General features: G+C 42.8%; 1 protein-coding gene and 1 long non-coding RNA gene across 2 annotated transcripts in view; one reads left to right on the top strand and one right to left on the bottom strand.

The window, feature by feature from the left end:
* The first annotated feature begins 364 nt into the window (after window positions 1–364).
* Window positions 365–5,917, top strand: LOC103165069 (dentin sialophosphoprotein). Its single transcript, XM_029076547.1, has 4 exons — window positions 365–457; window positions 740–817; window positions 4,050–4,181; window positions 4,346–5,917. Exons 1-4 carry the CDS (start codon window positions 365–367, stop codon window positions 5,915–5,917), a joined length of 1,875 nt encoding a protein of 624 aa, XP_028932380.1.
* A 4,486-nt stretch (window positions 5,918–10,403) lies between these two features.
* The window catches only part of LOC120638720, a 56,312-nt gene continuing 46,675 nt past the window's right edge, over window positions 10,404–20,040 (bottom strand). The window contains exons 2-3 of the long non-coding RNA XR_005660613.1: window positions 11,629–11,714; window positions 10,404–10,445 (exon numbers count right to left, since the gene is read on the bottom strand). This is a non-coding gene — a long non-coding RNA (uncharacterized LOC120638720). The remainder of the gene's footprint in view (window positions 10,446–11,628; window positions 11,715–20,040) is intronic.

The following is a 20,040-nucleotide window of genomic DNA, read 5'->3' as shown; positions in this document are numbered from 1 at the left end:
TTTTGTAGGGTTTTGTTTTATTTTCTCTTCCTCAGGGCTTTAGCCACCATCTATGTGTTTGGGCTCAAAGGACTATTTAAGATCCTCATTTGCTCTGAAATGGCTCTTGTTGAAGGCCAGAGGACTCATGTCTAGATTGCCCTCTGGAACTGCCTGCCCTTCAGATCCAAAAAGTCCAGTTATGAGGATGCACCAGGCATTGTGAATGGTCTATCCTCCAAAGATAGATTTTTGACAGACTTAGTAAATTGCTGAACTGATAAAAAGCAGATTTTTCTAGATGAAGATGCACCTGATGAGGGTGTGTGCGCGCACACACCCACAATCTTTATAGAGGGACATGTCCTACCCCTTCTGAGGGAGAATGGCTATGCTGTGCATAAGCCCCAGGGGTCGCTGCCATTGGGAGCATATTCCTGGAACTCTGGGTCTTAAATATCCAGTTGCCCCTGGAAGGGTATGTTCCTGGGACTGCTCAAAAAAGCATCTGGGAAGGGAATTGAAGGTGACAAGAGATGTGTCCACTTTCACTTCCACTCATTCCTCTTCCCTCACCCCATCAGACATCACTCTCCTGAATTTAGGCTACATTGTTCTCGTGCAGGGGAAGGAACTGGACTCGAAACTAGTTCGCACATTGGACATATGTTCTAATGGCTTAGTGCAACCAAAATGATCAATTAGCATAAACACGGTCTCAGTTGAGTCACTCATGCTGGCATGTATTCTTTCTCCTTAGGCTGTCATTCCCATCAAGGAGAAGATGAAGGCAGCCGTTATATTTCTCTGCATTCTGACAATCGCAAAGGCCCTTCCAGTATGTATTTTCCCTTCAAAATGACCTTAGGATGTCCTTCGCCAGAAATTCTTTCCACTTGTTACCTCACTTGTTGTTTAATCGGATGGAAGTTTCACCCTAGACATTAAGATTGGCATGACAGTTGCACTCTGCACAGGTTGAGTATATTCAGAACAAGAACAGGCATTCTTCACCTTTTAGTAGGGTTGCTTCCCTCTTCTCTACCTACTGTCGTCTTTTGCAACACTCCAGTTCTTATTCTTTTCTGCTCTTAAGGGTACCTTCCAAATATATATTCCCTTGATCTTCCTTGCTCTTGCCAATCCCTCTCTCCCCTTCTCAAATTCAACAAATTATGTCCCGCCACACGTTCAAATCCATCCTTAAAAGTCACCTCCTCTACAGCCTAATTTTTTTAAGTAGTATTTGTGAAGGGCTTACTGTGTGCCAGGCACTGTACTAAGCACTGGGGTAGATACAAGCTAATCAGGTTGGACACAGTCCACATCCCATATGGGGCTCACAGTCTTAATCCCCATTTTATAGATGAGGGAACTGAGGTACAGAGAAGTTAAATGATTGGCCCAAGGTCACATAACAGAGAAGTGGCAGAATTAGGATTACAACCTAGGTCCTTCTGACTCCAAGACCTGTGTTCTATCCATTAGGCAACACTATTTTTCCAAATCTCCCACCTTTTGGGTCATGCTGCCTTCTCAGTCCCCTAAACCATTAGTTCAACAGATATACACACAAATTCTATTTATTGATTTTTCTTCATTTGCATCTCTGCAGGTGTTCCTTAACCTTTGGTTTCTTTGGCATTTTATGTCCATTTGCCTCCAGTAAGTTCCTCGAGGGCAAGGACCACATCTTATTTCTAATGTCTGTTCCTAAGTGCCTAACACAGTCTTCTGTGCTCAAGAGGAACTTAACCCATGTTTTTGATGAAGATGATGCAGCAGAAAGAGGTGACCTGGTGAGCGAGTATCTTCTTGTCTTTGAGGTGACTCTCTCCAGGCCCCTTGAGGTATTTACATTTTGCAGAGAGGGAAGGGACTCTTTTGCCCCCAGATGGGGTCCCTGGGAATTGGCATCAAGCAAAATAGGATGCTTGGGCAAGGTTTATATACCAGTAGGCCAGAAGCAGCTGAGAAACAGTGTGGCTTTGTGGATAGACCACAGGCCTGGGAGTCAGGAGGACCTACGTTCTAATCCCATGTCTGCTGTGTGACCTTGGACAAGTTACTTAACTTCTCTGGGCCTCAGTCACCTCATCTGTAAAAAGGGGATTCAGAGTGGGAGGCCCAGGTGGGACAGGGACTGTGTCCAACCTGATTAACTCATATCTATCCCAGAGCTTAGAACAGTGCTTGGCATAAAGTAGCACTTAACAAGTATTATCATTATTATTATTATTAAGCCAAAGAGCCAAAGAAGATGAGGATTCAGCCAGATACGGGCCCTACAGTTGTCAAATCCAAATGGGGCTCAGTCTAAGGCCTGTTCTGACTACCTGTAAAATCTGGGATACTTCTGGGGCTGGGCCAGGTCTTCCCATTCCCAGTAACATCCCTATAACAGGGACTTAGTACCCTGTGCTGGGACCCCCCCCCCCCCTTAGAGACAAGCAGGCCCTGTGAGGGCACAGGAGGGCACTCGAGTCCTGGGCAGCCTTGGTTCAAGGGAGGCCTGAGCCCTCCCAGGACAAACATTTTGGTCTCAACAATCACAGCAGGGCAGCTGCTGAGGGTTGCTCTACCTCTGGAGAAGTGAGGCTCCCCTCTATAGGTGCCCACATGGGTTAAGGAGACTTGAGCATCATGGCCTAATGGATAGAACATGAGCCTGGGAGTCAGAATGACCTGGGTCCTAATCCAAACACTACCATATGTCAGCTGTATGAACTTGGACAAGTCACTTCCCTTCTCTGCACCTGAGTTGCCTCATCTGTAAAATGAGGACTGAGACTATGAGCTCTATGTGGGACAGGGACTATGTCCAACCTGATTAGCTTATATCTACCCCAGCACTTAGTATAGTACCTGGCACATAGTAAGTATTAACCAAATACTATTAAAAAAGGGAAGAAAACATCATTGTTCCTGATTTGAGCTCTGCTTTTATCTTCTATTCTAAAGACCAGTAATAGGATATTTCTCTGATCTTTTTCTTTCAACACCTTTTTCTTTGGCTTTTTGCTGTAACTTCTGATTCACAGCTGGGAGAACTCACGCTACACCAAATGGGAACCATGTTTTCATCCTCCAGTCTGTTGTGTCTCTCTAATTCACTAGATTTCTCACCTCAATACCTGGGAGAGAGATGCTGTTGACCAATCTGGGGATTTACATCTTCCAGGAAAACTACAAGTGGCAAAACAGGTATTAGTGTTTTACTTCTCTTGTCTCTAGCTATAGTTGGACCTGTCCTACCTTCTCATGAGTGGGGGAGGGGGACAATGGGAGCCTCTGACTGTTAAGAGAAGGAGGGGATGTAGTGGGTTCCCAAAGGCTGCTAGTTTTGGGGATGGCAATAGGACCCATTCAAGATGAAAGGAAATTTGCTCAGAATGGAGCAAGGCACAGTGGGAGGGAACAGCAGGAAGCTGAGGAAAGGTGGAGGAATATGGAGAGGCAGAATCACACTGGATGGGAGTAATGTTGCTGTTGGAATAATGGGAATGGATTCTGGGGGTAAGGACAGTAGAAAGGGGTTGGGATGTGGTGGTGCCAGCTTAGTACAAAGAGCACGGGCTTGGGAGTCAGAGGTCATGGGTTGTAATCCCGGCTCTGCCACTTGTCAACTGTATGACTTTGGGCAAGTCACTTTGCTTCTCTGTGCCTCAGTTATCTCATCTGTAAAATGGGGATTAAGTCTGTGAGCCCCACGTGGGACATCCTGCTTACCTTGTATCTTCCCCAGCGCTTAGAACAGTGCTTGGCACATAGTAAACACTTAACAAATACCATAATTATTATTACTATTATTATGGGGTGTTGGGATTTGCAAGTGGATGGGCACATATAGGGGTTGTGGGGACTCTGAGAGTCAGGGGAGATATCTAAAGATATTTACAGATGGACAGGATACATAGGTGAACATTCTAGGGCCTGCTGGAAACTGTCCATCCAGCAGGGGTAGGTATGGGAAGGCAGGACCAATCTAGGGACACATATAAACACACATTCCTACACATATCTCCCCTCACTCCCTTACACCAGTTATTTTCCAATCCTGTTCACCTCAGAATACTTGTTGCCTGCTAAATGATCAATTCTGGAAGCTGGCCATTCGGTATCAACTTCTGAAGGAGTTACTCAAGTGTGATACTTTACTACCTAAACAGGAGTCTAGCTATGGACGAGAGGAGGAATTCAGTGCATTTCCGACTTTTCTGTTTGCTAAGTAGACTTGCACAAAACCTCACCTGAAAAGCAATGTCCTGTTTTCATTATGGGAGGCAAAAAATTAATGAAAATGTGGTCTAATACTGAGGTTTATTGAGCGAGTGGGCTCTGATAACTTTCCTGAACTCTGAACGAGTTCAATAAAATTGGCAGTGAAAGCACAAGTGATGGATATGATGAGAGCTATGATTTCGACAATGAACCCATGCAAGGAGATGACCCTGATAGCAGCGATGAGACTAATGGCTCCGACAGCAGTCAGCAGGCCGGAAATGAAGGTGCCGAATCAGAAAGTGAGAACGCTAGCAATAGCGAGGGACACCTTTCAAGCAATTCTGATGAGTCGAATGGTGGGGGTGATGATGATGGCGATGGCGATGATGACAGCGACAGTAAATCAGATGGCGGAGATAGTAACGGCAAGTCAGATGTCAATGGTGGCAGTGACGACAGCGACAGTAAATCAGACAGCAGTAATAGCAGCGACAGCAGCGACAGCAATGATAGCAGTGAAAGCAAATCAGACAGTAGCAACAGCAGTGATAGCAGTGACAGCAGTGATAGCAGTGACAGCTGTGATAGCAGTGACAGCAGTGACAGCAAATCAGACAGTAGCAACAGCAGCAATAGCAGTGACAGCAGTGACAGTAGTGATAGTAGTGACAGCAAATCCGACAGCAGTGATAGCAGTGACAGCAGTGACAGCAGCAACAGCAAATCTGACAGTAGCGACAGTAGCGACAGCAGCAGTAATAGCAGTGACAGCAAATCTGACAGCAGTGACAGTAGTGACAGCAGCGATAGCAGTGACAGCAAATCCAACAGTAGCAACAGCAGTGATAGTGACAGCAAATCAGACAGTAGTGACAGCGATAGCAGTGACAGTAGTGATAGTAGCGACAGCAAATCTGACAGCAGTGATAGCAGTGACAGTAGTGATAGTAGCGACAGCAAATCTGACAGCAGTGATAGCAGTGACAGTAGTGATAGTAGCCACAGCAAATCTGACAGCAGTGACAGCAGTGATAGTAACAAAAGCAAATCTGACAGCAGTGACAGCTGTGAGAGTAGCGAAAGCAAATCTGACAGCAATGATAGCAGTGACAGCAGCGATAGTAGCGAAAGCAAATCCGACAGCAGTGATAGCAGTGACAGCAGCGATAGTAGTGACAGCAAATCTGACAGCAGTGATAGTAGCGACAGCAGTGATAGTAGTGACAGCAAATCCGACAGCAGTGATAGCAGTGACAGCAGTAATAATAGTGACAGCAAATCCGACAGCAGTGATAGCAGTGACAGTAGTGATAGTAGCGACAGCAAATCTGACAGCGACAGCAAATCCGACAGCAGTGACAGCAGCGACAGCCGCAACAGCAAATCTGATAGCAGTGACAGCAGTGACAGCAGTGATAACAACGACAGCAAATCTGATGGCAACGATAGCAGTGACAGCAGCGACAGCAAATCTGACAGCAGCAACAGCAGCGATAATACATCGGATAGCAGCGACAGTAGCGAGAGTAAGTCAAACAGCAGTGACAACACCTCTGAGAACACCAATGAGAGTGATGGGGATAAGTCCAGCAGTTCTACCAGTAATGGAAGTGACAGTGAATTGGAAGAGCAGAACGACAATAGCAATGCTAAGGTGGTGGATGATGACAGCGACAGTGCAAGTGACAGTAACAATTCCACAAGCGATGATTAAACTCGAAGTGATACCACAAGGTACCTGCTAGGATGGGCACTGTGAAATCGGAATTTCTGGAGAAGTAAAACCACAGAGAATTCTTGATGTGTAAGTCAAATGTGAATTGCCTCCAAATGCAACTGAAGGAGTTAAATCAACCTGTCAGGTCTGGAAGGGAGTCCAAAGTAACTCATTCTTAGATAAGATGGAACACTGTAAAAATAAACCTGGGGAAATAGGCCATCTCTCCCCTTCCCGCCCCCCTAAAATGTTACCAGTTGCATTCTAACGTTAGCTACATTAAAATTTACAAAAAGGTATCGGAGGAAATGATTAAAAATCTGAAGCTGTGATGGTTAACCAGATGGCGATTTAGATTTCAAGAGCCACCCTTTAAATATAGAAAACTCACTCTTTTCCAAGGGTTTCCTAAAAGGCGCCTATAAAGTACTCATAGAAAGAGAGCTGAATCGGTCTGGTGCTGCCCATCAACTTCTACCTAACATGAATTAATTAATTAATTCATTCATTCATTCAATCCTATTTGTTGAGTGCTTACTGTATGCAGAGCACTGTACTAGGCGCTTGGAAAGCACAATTCAGCAACAAATAGAGACAATCCCTACTAACAATGGGCTCACAAGAATTCTACAGAAGAGCAGGCAGAGTTGTCTGTGGGCTATAATAGGGATGTGAAGGTCAGGAGCAGAGTGTATGACCAATAGCTTGACCTCAGGGCTTGTTGATATCAAAATGCGGTTTTCCTCTTTTAAAAGAAATAGTGAAGAAATGTCTTTAGATAATACATGCTTACCTCTTTTGGTGGGGCAGGGAGGACTACCTACTATTTGTCAAGCGTTCACTAATTCCCATTATAGAAATTGCCATGGCTGTTGCTACCCAGAGGAATGAAGAAACAGGTTTGGAGATTGATTTTGGACAACTCACTGATGCAGAGAATTATAGTTTTTGTACTTGACCTTAAATTCAGATGGGGCCTAATTCCTCATAGGCACATTACCAGCATTTTAGTGCTCCACCCCTGTAGCTGATGATTTGAGAGGGTTTAATGAGAAAGCATTCTGAATCAAACTGCCTAATTTGTTAAAATTTGGCTGGCAATACCACTAACTAACCCCTCTATTAATCAACACTGACGTAACCAAGAGCTGCTTGTGGAAAATACTTGGGGACCCTCCTCCTGGCTTCCTCCCCTAGGGTCACTAAAGCTGATGCTTATTTCATTTCTGTTATGTCTTAGGGTTAAGTCTTCTTTGCCCCAGACCCTTTCTACTTGGGCAGCAGGGGAAGGGGTGAGGGTTTCAATGCAACAGAGAATCATGTGTGTCAGCAAAATGAAGATGTCATCATGACCTGTAATCCTCCTTTTCCTTTTATTTAGTCCTTTCGAAGTCATGTTGCGATATCAAATGTAGAGGAAATCTGTGCAATAAACATATTTTCTAATGTAATTCATTGGAGTGATGCTCAGTTAGGAGTCCCATGCCAACGATTGGGTTCCTAAGCGGTGCCGTAGGGAGGAAGGAGCGAGTAGGGTAATTGCCCCAGGTCCTAGGCCAAGTACAGATCCCATCTGTACAAAAGCAGGCGGGTAATGTGGGGTGGTGGCTCTCAACCGCTGCCACCATCGCTGGGTAGAGCCTGGCAACTCTTGTGTTGCCCCTGAGGCATATCATTTATATTGTTCTCTCCCAAGCACTTAGTACAGTGGTCTGCACACAATAAGCACTCAATTAATACCAACGCCTGACTGAAAAACTCATTTCTGTGTTTCCCCTCCAACCACATACATTGGAATGTTCAAGTGCCGTGGAGGAGTTGTCGATGAAAAGACAAAAGAGACAGAACTCGGAGGAAAAATGGGAGATAGAAATGGGAAGGAATACACCAGTGATATATTTGATATATAAATATGCTCACACATAATGTGAATGCATATATTTGTGAGTGTAAAGGAAATACTGAATATAATATCATAAATATAATCATTTTTATCCCTTGGAAAAATGTACTTTCACCTACTACTACTCGAGATTTCTGAGCACTTGGGAAGGTCATGAAAATATCACGGATCTATATCGGACAGACTCCACCTTGAAGCTCAACACCATTCCATCTCCTCCTAGAAGCAGAAGCAATGTTGTCCATGAAAACTGAGGAAAGCCTTCCTCAGTGCTTCCTCTCAACCCACAAAAAAGCAACCAAAAGAAAAGAAGGCAATAGTTCATTCTCCTGTGCCTACTGATTTGCACTTTGTAAAAGGGGGGACAATTGAGAGGCTATTTTTGAAATCCCCGGATGAAGTGAAATTTGAAACATTTTTCCCCAACACAATGCAGGGTGACTGATGTGACTTCATACATCAATTCGTTTCGCTGAGGCAGCAATCTCTATCTTCTCTGAACTGAGGATGTGGCTATGGGCAGCCTGCCCAACTGTTCTGTTGATTCTGTCAGAAATGATATATAATCATGGATTGAAGGAAAGACTCCACCAGTGTCCCAGCAAGTATATGAGAAATAGACAACTCCCCCGCCCTACCATATTGAGAGCCCTATTTAAAAGTCCACCTCTTCCAAGAAGTCTTCCCAATTAATACACACCACTCAAAGCGTGTTAACCCTCCTCCATCTTTAGCACTTGGATATCTTTTTCTTACCCTAACCACTTCTCATATGCCTATTTATATTCATATTTTCAAATAGCTATTTAGTTATTTCAACCTGATATATTTGCCTACTTTGTGCCATATCCTTGTTCTTCCTCTCACTCTCATTGTTTGTAAACAAAAATTTTTAGTATTTCTTCCACCTTTCCTGTTAGATTCTAAGTTCCCTGAGGGCAGGGAACCCTTTTCTTGCTTCTTTGTACAGTGCTTCACATTCAGTAAGGGTTCAATAATGCTATCAATCAATTGTATTTGTTGAGCACTTACTTTGTGCAGAGCACTGAACTAAGCACTTGGGAGAGTACAGTATAACAATATAACAGACACAATCTCTGTCCAAGATGGGCTTACAGTCTAGAGGGGCAGACAGACATTAATAGAAAGAAATAAATTATGGATACGTACATAAGTGCCATGGGCCTGGGATGGGGGGATGAATAAAGGGAGCAACGGTGACACGGAAGGGAGAGGAAGAAAAGGAAAAGAGGGTTCAGTCAAAGAAGGCCTCTTGGAGGAGGTGTGCCTTCAATGGGACTTTGAAGTAGAGGAGAGTAATTGTCTGTTGGATATGAAGAGGGAGAATATTCCAGGCCAGAGGCAGGATGTGGGTGAGAGGTCAGCGGCTAGATAGAACACAGCAAGTAGAGTGAGTAGCTTGCATTAGAGGATCACAGCTTCCAAGCAAGCCGCTGCTATTCATGGATTGAGCAATTGAATACATGGGTTTTTGTTTAATGTAAATGGGCCTCTTTAATTAGCTTTGACTTTGTCAGAATGATTTCTTTAATTGCAATAAGGATGCAATGCAATAATTAATCACTTGTAGGAAACTAAGAAATATTCCGAACATTTGTTTTGCTTTCAACGTATTTTAAATTTTAAGCTTCCAAGTCAATTGAAAGTGGCACCTTCAATCTGACAGTGAAGGACTCAGGCCTGAAGGCAATATTTTGTCTTTCTATATTTACTTCCAAAATCATCTCTCTCTCTCCTTTTAAAATGGTATTTGTTAAGTGTTTACTATGTGCTAGGCACTTTACTAAGACTGGGGTACATACAAGATAGGTCAGACTCAGTCCATGTCCCACTTGAGGCTCACAGTCTTAATCCCCATTTTACAATTGAGGTAACTGAGGCACAGAGAAGTTAAGTGACTTGCCCAAGGACACAAAGCAGACAAGTGGTGGAGTTGGGAATAAGATCCAGATCCTTCTGACTCCCAGATCCATGCTCTTTCCATTAGGCTATGCTGCTTCTCTGCCTCTACCCCACAATTCTCCTGGCATGATTTTGAGGAGGAAATAAAAGTTTCCCTTTTAAAAATAATAAGCAGCCATGGTGATACTAACTGTGGCAGGAAGAAAGAATCATCAGAACATGGTAATACCACAAATACAGACTCACGGTGGGCAAGAAATTTCTTCACTGAAACCTTCAAACTCTGGGATAGGAAGAGATGGGAAGGGGAGAGTTAAGTCACTAAATACTTGCAGCACTGCTTTTCCTCTCCTATTTTTTTTCTTTTCCTGCTCCCCTTATAGCTAGACTTTATTCTAGGTTGGCCCCACTTTTTGATGGCAGCTTTTAGGTGTTTATTATGTGTTAAGCATTGTACTAACTGCTGGGGTAGATACAAGATAATCAGGTTGGACTCAATCTCTGTCCCACAAAGGACTCACAGTCCAAGTTGGAGGGAGAAAGATTTAATCCTCATTTTACAGATGAGGTAACTGAGGAGCAAAGAAGGGAAGTGACTTACCCAAGGTCACACAGAAGACAAGTGCTGGAACTGGCATTAGAACCCAGATCCTCTGACTCTCAGTCCCTTGCTTCTCTGCTTCACTCAATAGCCCTTCCCTGTTTTGAGATTAGAAAAATTTTGCAAAACAATGAGGCAGTTAAGTGAGCAAATATGGTAATTATTGTATCTACCTGTACCATTTATATTGTGTTTTACTCTTGAAAAACTACCTAACAATCCTCTAGACTGTATGCTCATTCACTGTGGACAAGGAAAGTGTGAACCAATTCTGTTGTATTGTCCTCTCTCGAGCACTTAATAATAATAATAATAATGTTGGTATTTGTTAAGCGCTTACTATGTGCCAAGCACTGTTCTAAGCGCTAGGGTAGACACAGGGGAATAAGGTTGTCCCACGTGGGGCTCACAGTCTTAATCCCCACTTTACAGATGAGGGAACTGAGGCACAGAGAAGTTAAGTGACTTGCCCACAGTCACACAGCTGACAAGTGGCAGAGCTGGGATTCGAACTCATGAGCCCTGACTCCAAAGCCCGTGCTCTTTCCACTGCGCCACGCTGCACTTAGTACAGTACTCTGCATGCAGTAAGTGCTCAATAAATATCACTGACTATAAAAGTCCTGTCTGGTTCTAAATAGCTTTGTTCCTTGGAGGAAACTGAGGTAATCTGATCGGAGGCCCTTATAAACAAAATCGCTGCTGTAGCATCAAATGCACCTCTCGGAATCGCACCTGGAGAGTTCCGGTACTCGACCCGTCTTGACTACAGGAGGGAGAGTCAAGCAGAGGCATACCCATTCCATTCCTAGCTTGGACAGTGGCTAGCAAGTGGAAGGTAATCTACTACAAATCAAAACTCACCTGTGCTGGGCAGCAGCATGGGATTGAGTAGATGGCAAAGACTCAAATTTACCATACAGAAGAAGGCAGTGGTAAACCCCTTCTCTATTTTTACTAAGAAAACTCGAAGGATACAGTACCAGAATGAAGCATTCTGGGAGAGATGTGTCCGTGGAATCGCTAGGGGTCGGGGACAACTCCACAGCAAAAGACCAGACAAGCAGCAAATGGCTTGAAACGTTTCCTTCTAGGGGAAGAGGTATTATTTCTTATGCCCTTGAATGCCAGCACTTCTGCGGAGAAATGTGGGCCCTGAAGACAGGTTTGGCCCAAACAGTCTCATTACTGAAAAACAAAAGGCATCCAGGGTTTTGGAAATTCAAACACACCAACTTCCTGCTGGTAAAACCTGGAAATATGTATTAACAGGAAACTTACCCTCCAACCCTTCCCCGCTTTGAGGTCGGACGGCAGGATCTGTCCCAGCGTGGGTGAAGCTGTCATTGTTTACGATGCTCATAAGCCTGCATGGATGTGAACAGTGTAAATTTAGAAATCAAAACAAACGTTTGGGAAGATCTTCAATTAAGTGGAAATAGTCTAGTCTTTTGGGAACCACAAGAGTTTTTTAGGGAAAATCTGCCTCTGCAAACTGGAGGAAGTGTGGGTGTGTGTTGGAGTTCCAGTGACACCTTGTGACATCAGTTTCCCCCAGGTAGTGCCTGATTGGCTGCTGAGGATTTGAAACCAGAGTTTAAATTCCTGCATTACCTGAGGAGCTTTCAGACCCCAACAAAAAAAGACATCTTCACTGGTCCTAATATTCAGCTGGAGATCTCCTATCCAAAAACCCAAGAGTTTCTCAAGAAAGTCTTCCTCAGCTGCAGTCAACACAAAGGTAAGGATTTTCATGTCTTGGAAATTCATGCGGGCCTGCTATTTTTGTGACTGAACAATGAAATGAATAGACCTATGTAGAAACTAACATGGGATTTGTGCGGGACTGCTAACAGAAGAAAATTCAGAATGTGAGAGTCAGCTGCACATCCTGTAAGAAAAGCTAAAACATCACTTCCCACCCTTGTAAAGCCATCTCTGCCACCTCTGCTCAGCTAGTGAAGGTTTTAGCTAATGTGAGGCCTTATATCTGGGTGAATTATCTTATTTTGGGTAATGGGAGATTATGGCATTTTGTAATCACTTACTATGTGCTAGGCAGTGAGGTATGTACGGACGAAGCATACCGGATCCAATCCCTATACTACATGGGGCTCACAATCTAAGAGGGAGGGAGAGCAGGGATTTTAATCCCCATTTGATAAATGAAGGAATTAAGGGACAGTGAGGTTAAGGGACCTGTCCAGATTTTCCTCTTGGCATTCAGTCTTCAGAGTAGCCATTTGATGGTGTTGCTTACATAAAAGGCGGTTGCATTTCCCAAGGAAACCTAAGTCACAACTGTCCAAATGGATGTTAGTTTGATGTTTCCTTTGAATTAGCTCTTCAGTCAGTAGTATTTGAATGCTTCCTATGTGCAGAGCATGATACTAAATACTTGACAAAGGACAAGAGATTTAGAAGGCACAATACTCTCCTTCAAGTATCTGACATTCTAGTTGTTTCAAAGACATAATAATAATAATAATTTGGTATTTGTTAAATGCTTACTATGTGCCAGGCTCTTTACTAAGCTCTAGGATGGATACAAGAAAATCAGGTTGGGCATAGTCCCTAACACATATGGGGCTCACAGTCTTCACCCCCGTTTTGCAGATGAGGAAACTGAGGTACAAAGAAGTAAAGTGCCCAAGGCCATACAACAGATAAGTGTCAGAGGTGGGATTAGAATCCATGACCTCCTGACTTCCAGGTTCATGCTCTATCCACTATGCTATGCTGCTTCTCCATGGCCTCTGTGTGGGGGTGAGATGGTAGGCACCATCTGTCAGATGTAAATATTGTGTGAGGAAATAAATTAGGATTCTAAATCTTTCAAAATCCATTCATTCATTAAAACACTCCTGGTACTTCATACTCGTAATCCTGCAACGTACATCCATTCCTGGCAGGTCCAGGTTAGCAGTGCCTTTTGGATTGACATCAAGTCTTCTGAATTTGTAGGAGACTAAGATAGGAAGTCCACAAATTTTAATCAGAGCTAAGGGGCAAATCAAGTCGGTTATGATTCAATCTCCCCAATTTTCACAGTCTCAAAGGCCCAATCCCAAACTCTTTACGGACTGAAAAGCCAAGTTGAGTGATCTCCTGTGATATCCCCACTCTTTTGACCTAACAGGTTTTTCCCACTGATGATGAAGGTTGTAGGCAAATCCTCTTTTGACAGACCATCCCGCAAAGCTCTGTTCTAGTTCCCTTCTCGTCTCAATTTTTATGTTATTCCCTTTGGGAACTCATCCACTCTCCTGGCTTTACACTGTACCCAAGCTGATTATTATGTATCTTCTCCAGTTTTTAGTAGAGTACTTGACAAATAATAAGCACTTAAATACTACAATTATTATTACCATCTCCAAGTGAATGAATTCCAAATCTTCTTTGCTAGCCCTGACCTCTCTCCTTCCCTGCAATCTAGCATTTCCACCTGCCTCTAGGGTATGTCTATATGGACGTTCCACTGGAAGTTTCAGCTCAACATGCCCCAAACTGAATTCTTCTTCTTCCCAAATCCTCTCCTCTACCTACCTTTCCTTTCACAGCTGACAAAACCACCATTCTTCCAATCAATGAAGCCTCCTACCTTGACTCCTCCCTCTCTTTCATCACCCCCTGCTCATATTTGGCTGGTTACCAAATCCTCACTTTCCCTCCACAGCATTTCTAGAATTCACTCCTCTCTCTGGTCCAAGCCCCTGTAATATCCTGGCTTGACTACTTCATTAGTCTCCCTGCTAATCTGCCTGTTTCCAGCCTCTCCCCTTTCCAGTCCTATTTCCCTCTACTACCCATATCATTTTTCTAAAACAATGCTCTGCACACATCTCTACACTCTTCAAAAACTTCCAGTGGTTGCCCATTCCTCTCTGGATCAAATTGAAATTACCAACAGTTGATTTTGAAGTATTCTAGACCTTCTCCTTCCTACTTATCTACTCTTCTCCTACTAATCAAGCAGTGGTGTTTATTGAGCACAATGTGTGGAGAACACTGTACTAAGTGCTTGAAAAAGTACACTACAGAGTTGGCAGACTGATTCCTACCAACAAGGACCTTACAGTCTAAAGAGGGAGACAGACTTTAAAATCAGTTACAGAGTTACAGGTAGGGGAAGCAGTAGGCTGGGGTGAGTATCAAAGTGCTCAAGGGGTACACAGCCAAGTGCATAAGTGACACAGAAGAGAGGGATGATAGAGGAATTGAGGGTTTAGTCAGGGAAGGCCTCTTGGAGGACACATGATTTTAGAGGGTTTTGAAGGTGGGGAGTATGGCACCACTATTGGGTATGAAGGAGGAGAGAGCTCCTAGCCAGAGGAAAGACATAGACAAAGAGTCAGCAGCCGACAAAAGAGAATGAGGTACAGAGAGCAGATTGGCCTTAGGGGAGTAAAGCATTTGGGCTGGCTTGTAGTCGGAGATCAAAGAGGTAAGGTAGGAGGGAGAGAGCTGTTTGAGTGTCAAAGACGGAAAGTAAGAGTTTCTATATGATGTGGAGATAGATGGGCAACCTCTGGTGGCTTTTGAGGAGTGGGGAGATAAGGACCGAATGGTTTTTCAGAAAAATGAAAAATTACCCATAGTGGGGCTGGGGTATCAAACTGCTTAAGAGTTTACAGCCAAGAACATAGGGGACAAAGAGGGGAGGGATAGTGAGAGCATCAAGGCCTTTTGATGGAGGTGTGATTTTAAAATGATTGACTTTGGGCAGAGAATGAAGTATGGATTGGAGAGAGGAGAGATGCAAGGCAGGAAGGTCAGTGAGAAGGCTGATGGAGTAAATATGGTGGAAATTAGTATGGTAGCAGATTGGATGGAGGGAAAAGGATGGATTCTAGAGATGCTGTAGAGTTGACAGGAGTTGGTGACAGATTGATTGAGATGGATGCCTATTTTTCCTTTCCCTTAGGCTGCGAGCCCTTTGTGGGACTCACTGAATCCGGTACAATTATCCTGGTTTTACCCCAGAGTCCTGTCTACTGCCTGGTGCAGAAACACTTGAAAAGCACCAATAATTAAAAATAACAAAAAAAAACCTTATCTCAATTGCTTTGAAATAAAACTTCCAAACACATTTCACACGAATCATGCTCTTCCCAGCACAGTTACCAAACACTGTGAACCCAAAGTTTCCAGGGAATAAATCACTCCCAAGCTACTAGTAGCCTATTGAATATAACTGGTTCAGTATACAATGGCCTGGATGAACTTTGAACCACTCTGTAAATGGAATAAGTAGCTTCCTAACTGATGCTCTAGGAAAGTGAAGCATGAGAAGAGGAAAAGAAAATGGGACCCGAGAGGACCTGCAATGGAATTCAGATATCAGGGCAACTGTCTGGTCCTTGTCTAACTCTCGGGGTGGTTGCTGGTGGCATAAGCCATCTCACCCATGACCATAGTGCTGTCAGAGTTCACATGGGGTGATTTCTGCCCTAGTTATGCATGGAAGCCAAAATTATAAGCATAATAATAATTAGGGCATTTGTTAAGCACTTACTATGTGCCAGGCAATGCACTAAGCACTGGGGTGGATACAAACAGATCAGGTTGGATACAGTCCCTGTCCCACATGGGGCTCACAGTCTCAATCCCCATTTTACAGATGAGGTACCTGAGGCACAGAGAAGTGAAGTGACTTACCCAAGGTCACACAGCAGACTGGTGGAGGTAGAACCCACAACCTTCTGATTCAAAGGCCCGTGCTCTATCCCCTATGTCATGATTATAAATGCAATCCAGATTATAGAAGTAGTAAATTCTAATCAGAAATACGTAACGTGACAAAAAATTGTCTTTAAAATCTCTCTCCTTTTCTCTGAAGATTTTACTCCTGTTTTAAAATAGTTAAAAATCTCCTTGCCCCACTAATCTGATAAATTATAAAGCCCTCCTCTAGAAGAATAGAGTCTAAATTTATCTTTTTTTCACAGTATGCATTTAAGATTCTAAGTAAACATATAATTGTCCCTAACTCTCTTGGAACCCTGAATGCCGTTTACAAAATTTTAGCATAATCATGTATTATATATGACTAAGGACCTCAAAACAGATGTCCAGAATTTATTTATTGCAACACTGAAATATGCAGCTATCCTCCAAAATTTGGAATAAAGCCCATAGTTATCTAAGAATTATTTTAGGTTCCAGAAATGTGGGTTGGGGTCTTCACTGACTTACTACAATCTACAAAAAATGTTTGTATCACTGGTTTCAGTAAATGGAAGGTTAGAGATGGCTGTGAATTCTTTAAAAGTTCAGAGGGTGATAGATTTTATGAAAGGGAAGTGTAAAATGTTTTCCTTTTTTCACTAATTGTTAAATAATGAATCATGCAAAAAATAATGCCTGTTAGATACATTCCTTAATGACACTTTTTAAGCACTATACTAAACACTGCGGTAGATACAAAATTGGACACAGTACATGTCCCATATGAGGTTCATACTCTGAGTCCCCATTTTACAGATGAGGTAACTTAGGCACAGGGAAGTTGTGACTTTCCCAGGGTCTCACAGCAGATTAACTGGCAGAGCCAGGATTAGAATCAAGGTCCCTTGCTCCCAGGCCCGTCCTTTCCAAGCTGCTTCCCTCAAAGGTAATGCAATTTGTCAGATATGAGACTTCTTCTTTTGTGCAGAAACAAAGTTCCTAAAACTGTCAATGGCTATAGCATAAATACTTGGTATCAATGCTGTCTAATAATATGCCATTACTCTGGGCTGCAGGTTGAGACTCTCTGATCAGCTATGAAGACTGCCTTCCTCCTGTTCATCTGCCTTTGGAGTCTGTCTTGGGCTCTCCCCGTGAGTGACACTGTAACCATTGATCAACTTTTCAATTGCCAAACCCCAGTACTTGCATTCCTTATGCAGACTCTTTGTTTGTTCCCCATAAGGATAATAATAATATATATTTGTTAAGTGGTGACTGTGAGTCAAGCACTATATTAAGTGCTTAGTGGTCACAAGTTAAAGTGAGATAGAACAGTGAGGGAATCCCTGTTTTACAGATGAGGAAACTTTGGGACAGAATAGCTAAGTGACTTGCCCAGGGTCACCCAGCAGGAAAATGGCAGGGCTGGGATTAGCATTCAGGTCCTCTGACTCCCAGTTCCATGCTCTTTACACTGGTCTATGCTGCTTCTTGAGAACCCCAAACTCCCATTAGAGGGTTTCCCATAATTTTCTATCTCTCTTATAAGTACTTTCCCTGATTCAGAAAATTTTAGCAGCTGGTTCCTTAAAAAATATCTTTTTGTTTTGTTTAAATGATATTTGTTAAACCAGGCACTGTACTAAGCTATACGCCAGGCACTGTACTAAGCACTAGGAGAGATACAAGCTAATCAAGTTGGACACAGTCTATGTCCCACATGAGAATCACAGACTTAATCTCCATTTTATAGATAAGGAAAGTGAGACACAGAAAGTTAAGTGACTTTGTCCAAGATCACACAGCAGACAAGTGGTGGATTTGGGACTAGAACCCAGGTCCTTCTGACTTCTAGGCACACACTCTATCCACTAGGCAACACTGCTTCTCTATGTTTCTCTTTTTTATGTTTAACTGTGTTTTCTCCATGGATCTAGGTAGCAAGGTATCAAAATACCGAATCTGAGAGCTCTGAAGAGTGGAAGGTAAGCAGAGCAAATGTGTTTGGCGGAAGAATTTTATTGAAAGGAAACAGACTGTGAGAAAATATATCTCTTAGACAAGTGTGTGCAGATCAATAATAGGGTAGTTACAATATTTTAATAACAAATTAAGTTCACATGTTACATTTGGTAAATATTCAAACATATAGAGGAATATACTATCCATAATTCAATCAATCAATAGTACTTATTGATTGAACAGTGTACTGAGAACATGGATGTGTATGATAGAATTATTAGACATGTTCCTGCCCTAAATGAGTTTTATAAATTCCTGCCCTATATGGGGAGATGGAGAATAAATTAAATGTCAGGAAGAAGTAAGCAACAGATCATAAAAATCAGCTCCTAAGTACTATGGGTTGAGGGGTGAGTATACAAGTGCTTAGTGCAAAAGTGCTGAAGTGGCAGTGGGGGTTGTTGGGGCAGGGGGAGATGTTGGGGCTAATAGGGTGGGGAGAGGAGAGATTATCCAGGGACGGCCTCCTGTACGAGATGTGATTCAGGGGGGTTTAGAAGATGGGGAGAGCAGTGGTCTGCCAGATGTGAAATGTGAGGGAGTTTTAGGCAGAAAGGATGGTGGGAGCAGGATGTCAGTGGCAAGAGATGAAAATGAGGCAGACAAAAGATTCATTATAATCAGAGGAAACCAAGGCTTATATGTATGGCATTGTGACTATGTTTCACAGTTACCAGCGATTGTTAGAAAAGTCTTTGGGTGATTTTACAAACTCTCATCCATTTGAAGCTTCATTTGTAGGAGAACATACACTTGTCAGTGCATTTCTTGGAGAAAAGTCACTTTGAGCAATAATTTTGTTAGTGTTTAATCTCAGATGCTCCAAAATAAGATAAAATTATTTCTAATTTTTTCAGCCACATATCTAAGATCTCTTGATTTTTCCTCAACAGGGTCATTTACAACGGGTACGAGATCGAACTACGGTAATGATCTTGCTTGCTCAGTTATATTTCATTGTTTTCATTACCTAGCAGTGGCCTTGCTTTCTCATCACAGTCACCCCATTTAAGGAATCTCTGTAAAAGCCAGACCTTTAAATCCGAAGCACCGTTAGGGGACGTCTTCTTCTAGTAAGAAGGATAACTCTCTCTCCCTGTCTCTCTAAATAAATGGCATTTATTGAGCACTGTCTCAGATGATCCTTTATCTTAGCACATGGACAGCCATCTGTGGCATCATCCTTGAACTGAAAGATATACACACATACATATCTACCTCTAATTTGTTTTTAAAGCAGACTCTCCCTCTAGTTGGTAACCTCCTTGTGCTACATACTTTATTGTATCGGATTCTCCCAAGCGCTTAGTACAGTGCTTTGCACACAGTAAATGCTCAATAAATATCATTTATTCATTTATTGATTGATGTATATTGAACTCCTGAGTGCAAGAAGAGTATCAAATTAGCCCAGTGCACATTCCCTGCCCTCGAGGAGCTTATAATGTAATACATATAAATTAATCACAAGCAATTCCTGGGTATTTGTCAGCTAACAGTATTCGAGCCTCTGGACAAGTCCTGGGGGAAGTTGCCAAGTAGAAACAAGAGGCCATTCCCTGCCCTCACAGAGCTTCCGGCCAAATGGGGGATGCACATACACAAATAACCATACAAAACATGAGCTATACAACACAAATGACAGAATCATGCGAATATTTAGAATAGCTAGACATAAGAAGTTCCAGCAATGCTTGCCCAACCCCTTTTTTCTTCCGGTAAGGAATAACAAAAGTACAAATAAACTTACAGTTCTTTCCCTTCTTTTAGGAAAGCAGTGAGTCATCAGAGGAAAGTAAAGATAGCTCAGAGGAACAGGTAATTAAATTGATTTCCCCTGGATTTTCAGGCTATTTAAGCACCTATGTGAACCGAGATGGGCTCAATTATATGGAAAGAGTTCTAAATGTGTTCTTTTTTTTAAGCAAGTGGGATGCAGGGTAAACAGTCCCGGATTCTAAGAATGGGTGGAAGGGTTGATAGAATTCAGGGGATGAAAAG

The sequence above is a fragment of the Ornithorhynchus anatinus genome, chromosome 12 (genome assembly GCF_004115215.2).
Source record: "Ornithorhynchus anatinus isolate Pmale09 chromosome 12, mOrnAna1.pri.v4, whole genome shotgun sequence".
Lineage (NCBI taxonomy): Eukaryota > Metazoa > Chordata > Mammalia > Monotremata > Ornithorhynchidae > Ornithorhynchus > Ornithorhynchus anatinus.
Note: the sequence above shows the minus strand (reverse complement) of the source record. Positions and strands in the feature narration are given on the sequence as shown.

Bases quoted from the DNA above. Each gene is read 5' to 3' on its own strand.
- LOC103165069 (XM_029076547.1), top strand. From the start codon at position 365: ATGGCTATGCTGTGCATAAGCCCCAGGGGTCGCTGCCATTGGGAGCAT. The intron at 458-739 runs GTATGTTCCTGG...CTTTCTCCTTAG, and splicing joins ATCCAGTTGCCCCTGGAAGG to GCTGTCATTCCCATCAAGGA. The intron at 4,182-4,345 runs GCATTTCCGACT...ACTCTGAACGAG, and splicing joins GACGAGAGGAGGAATTCAGT to TTCAATAAAATTGGCAGTGA.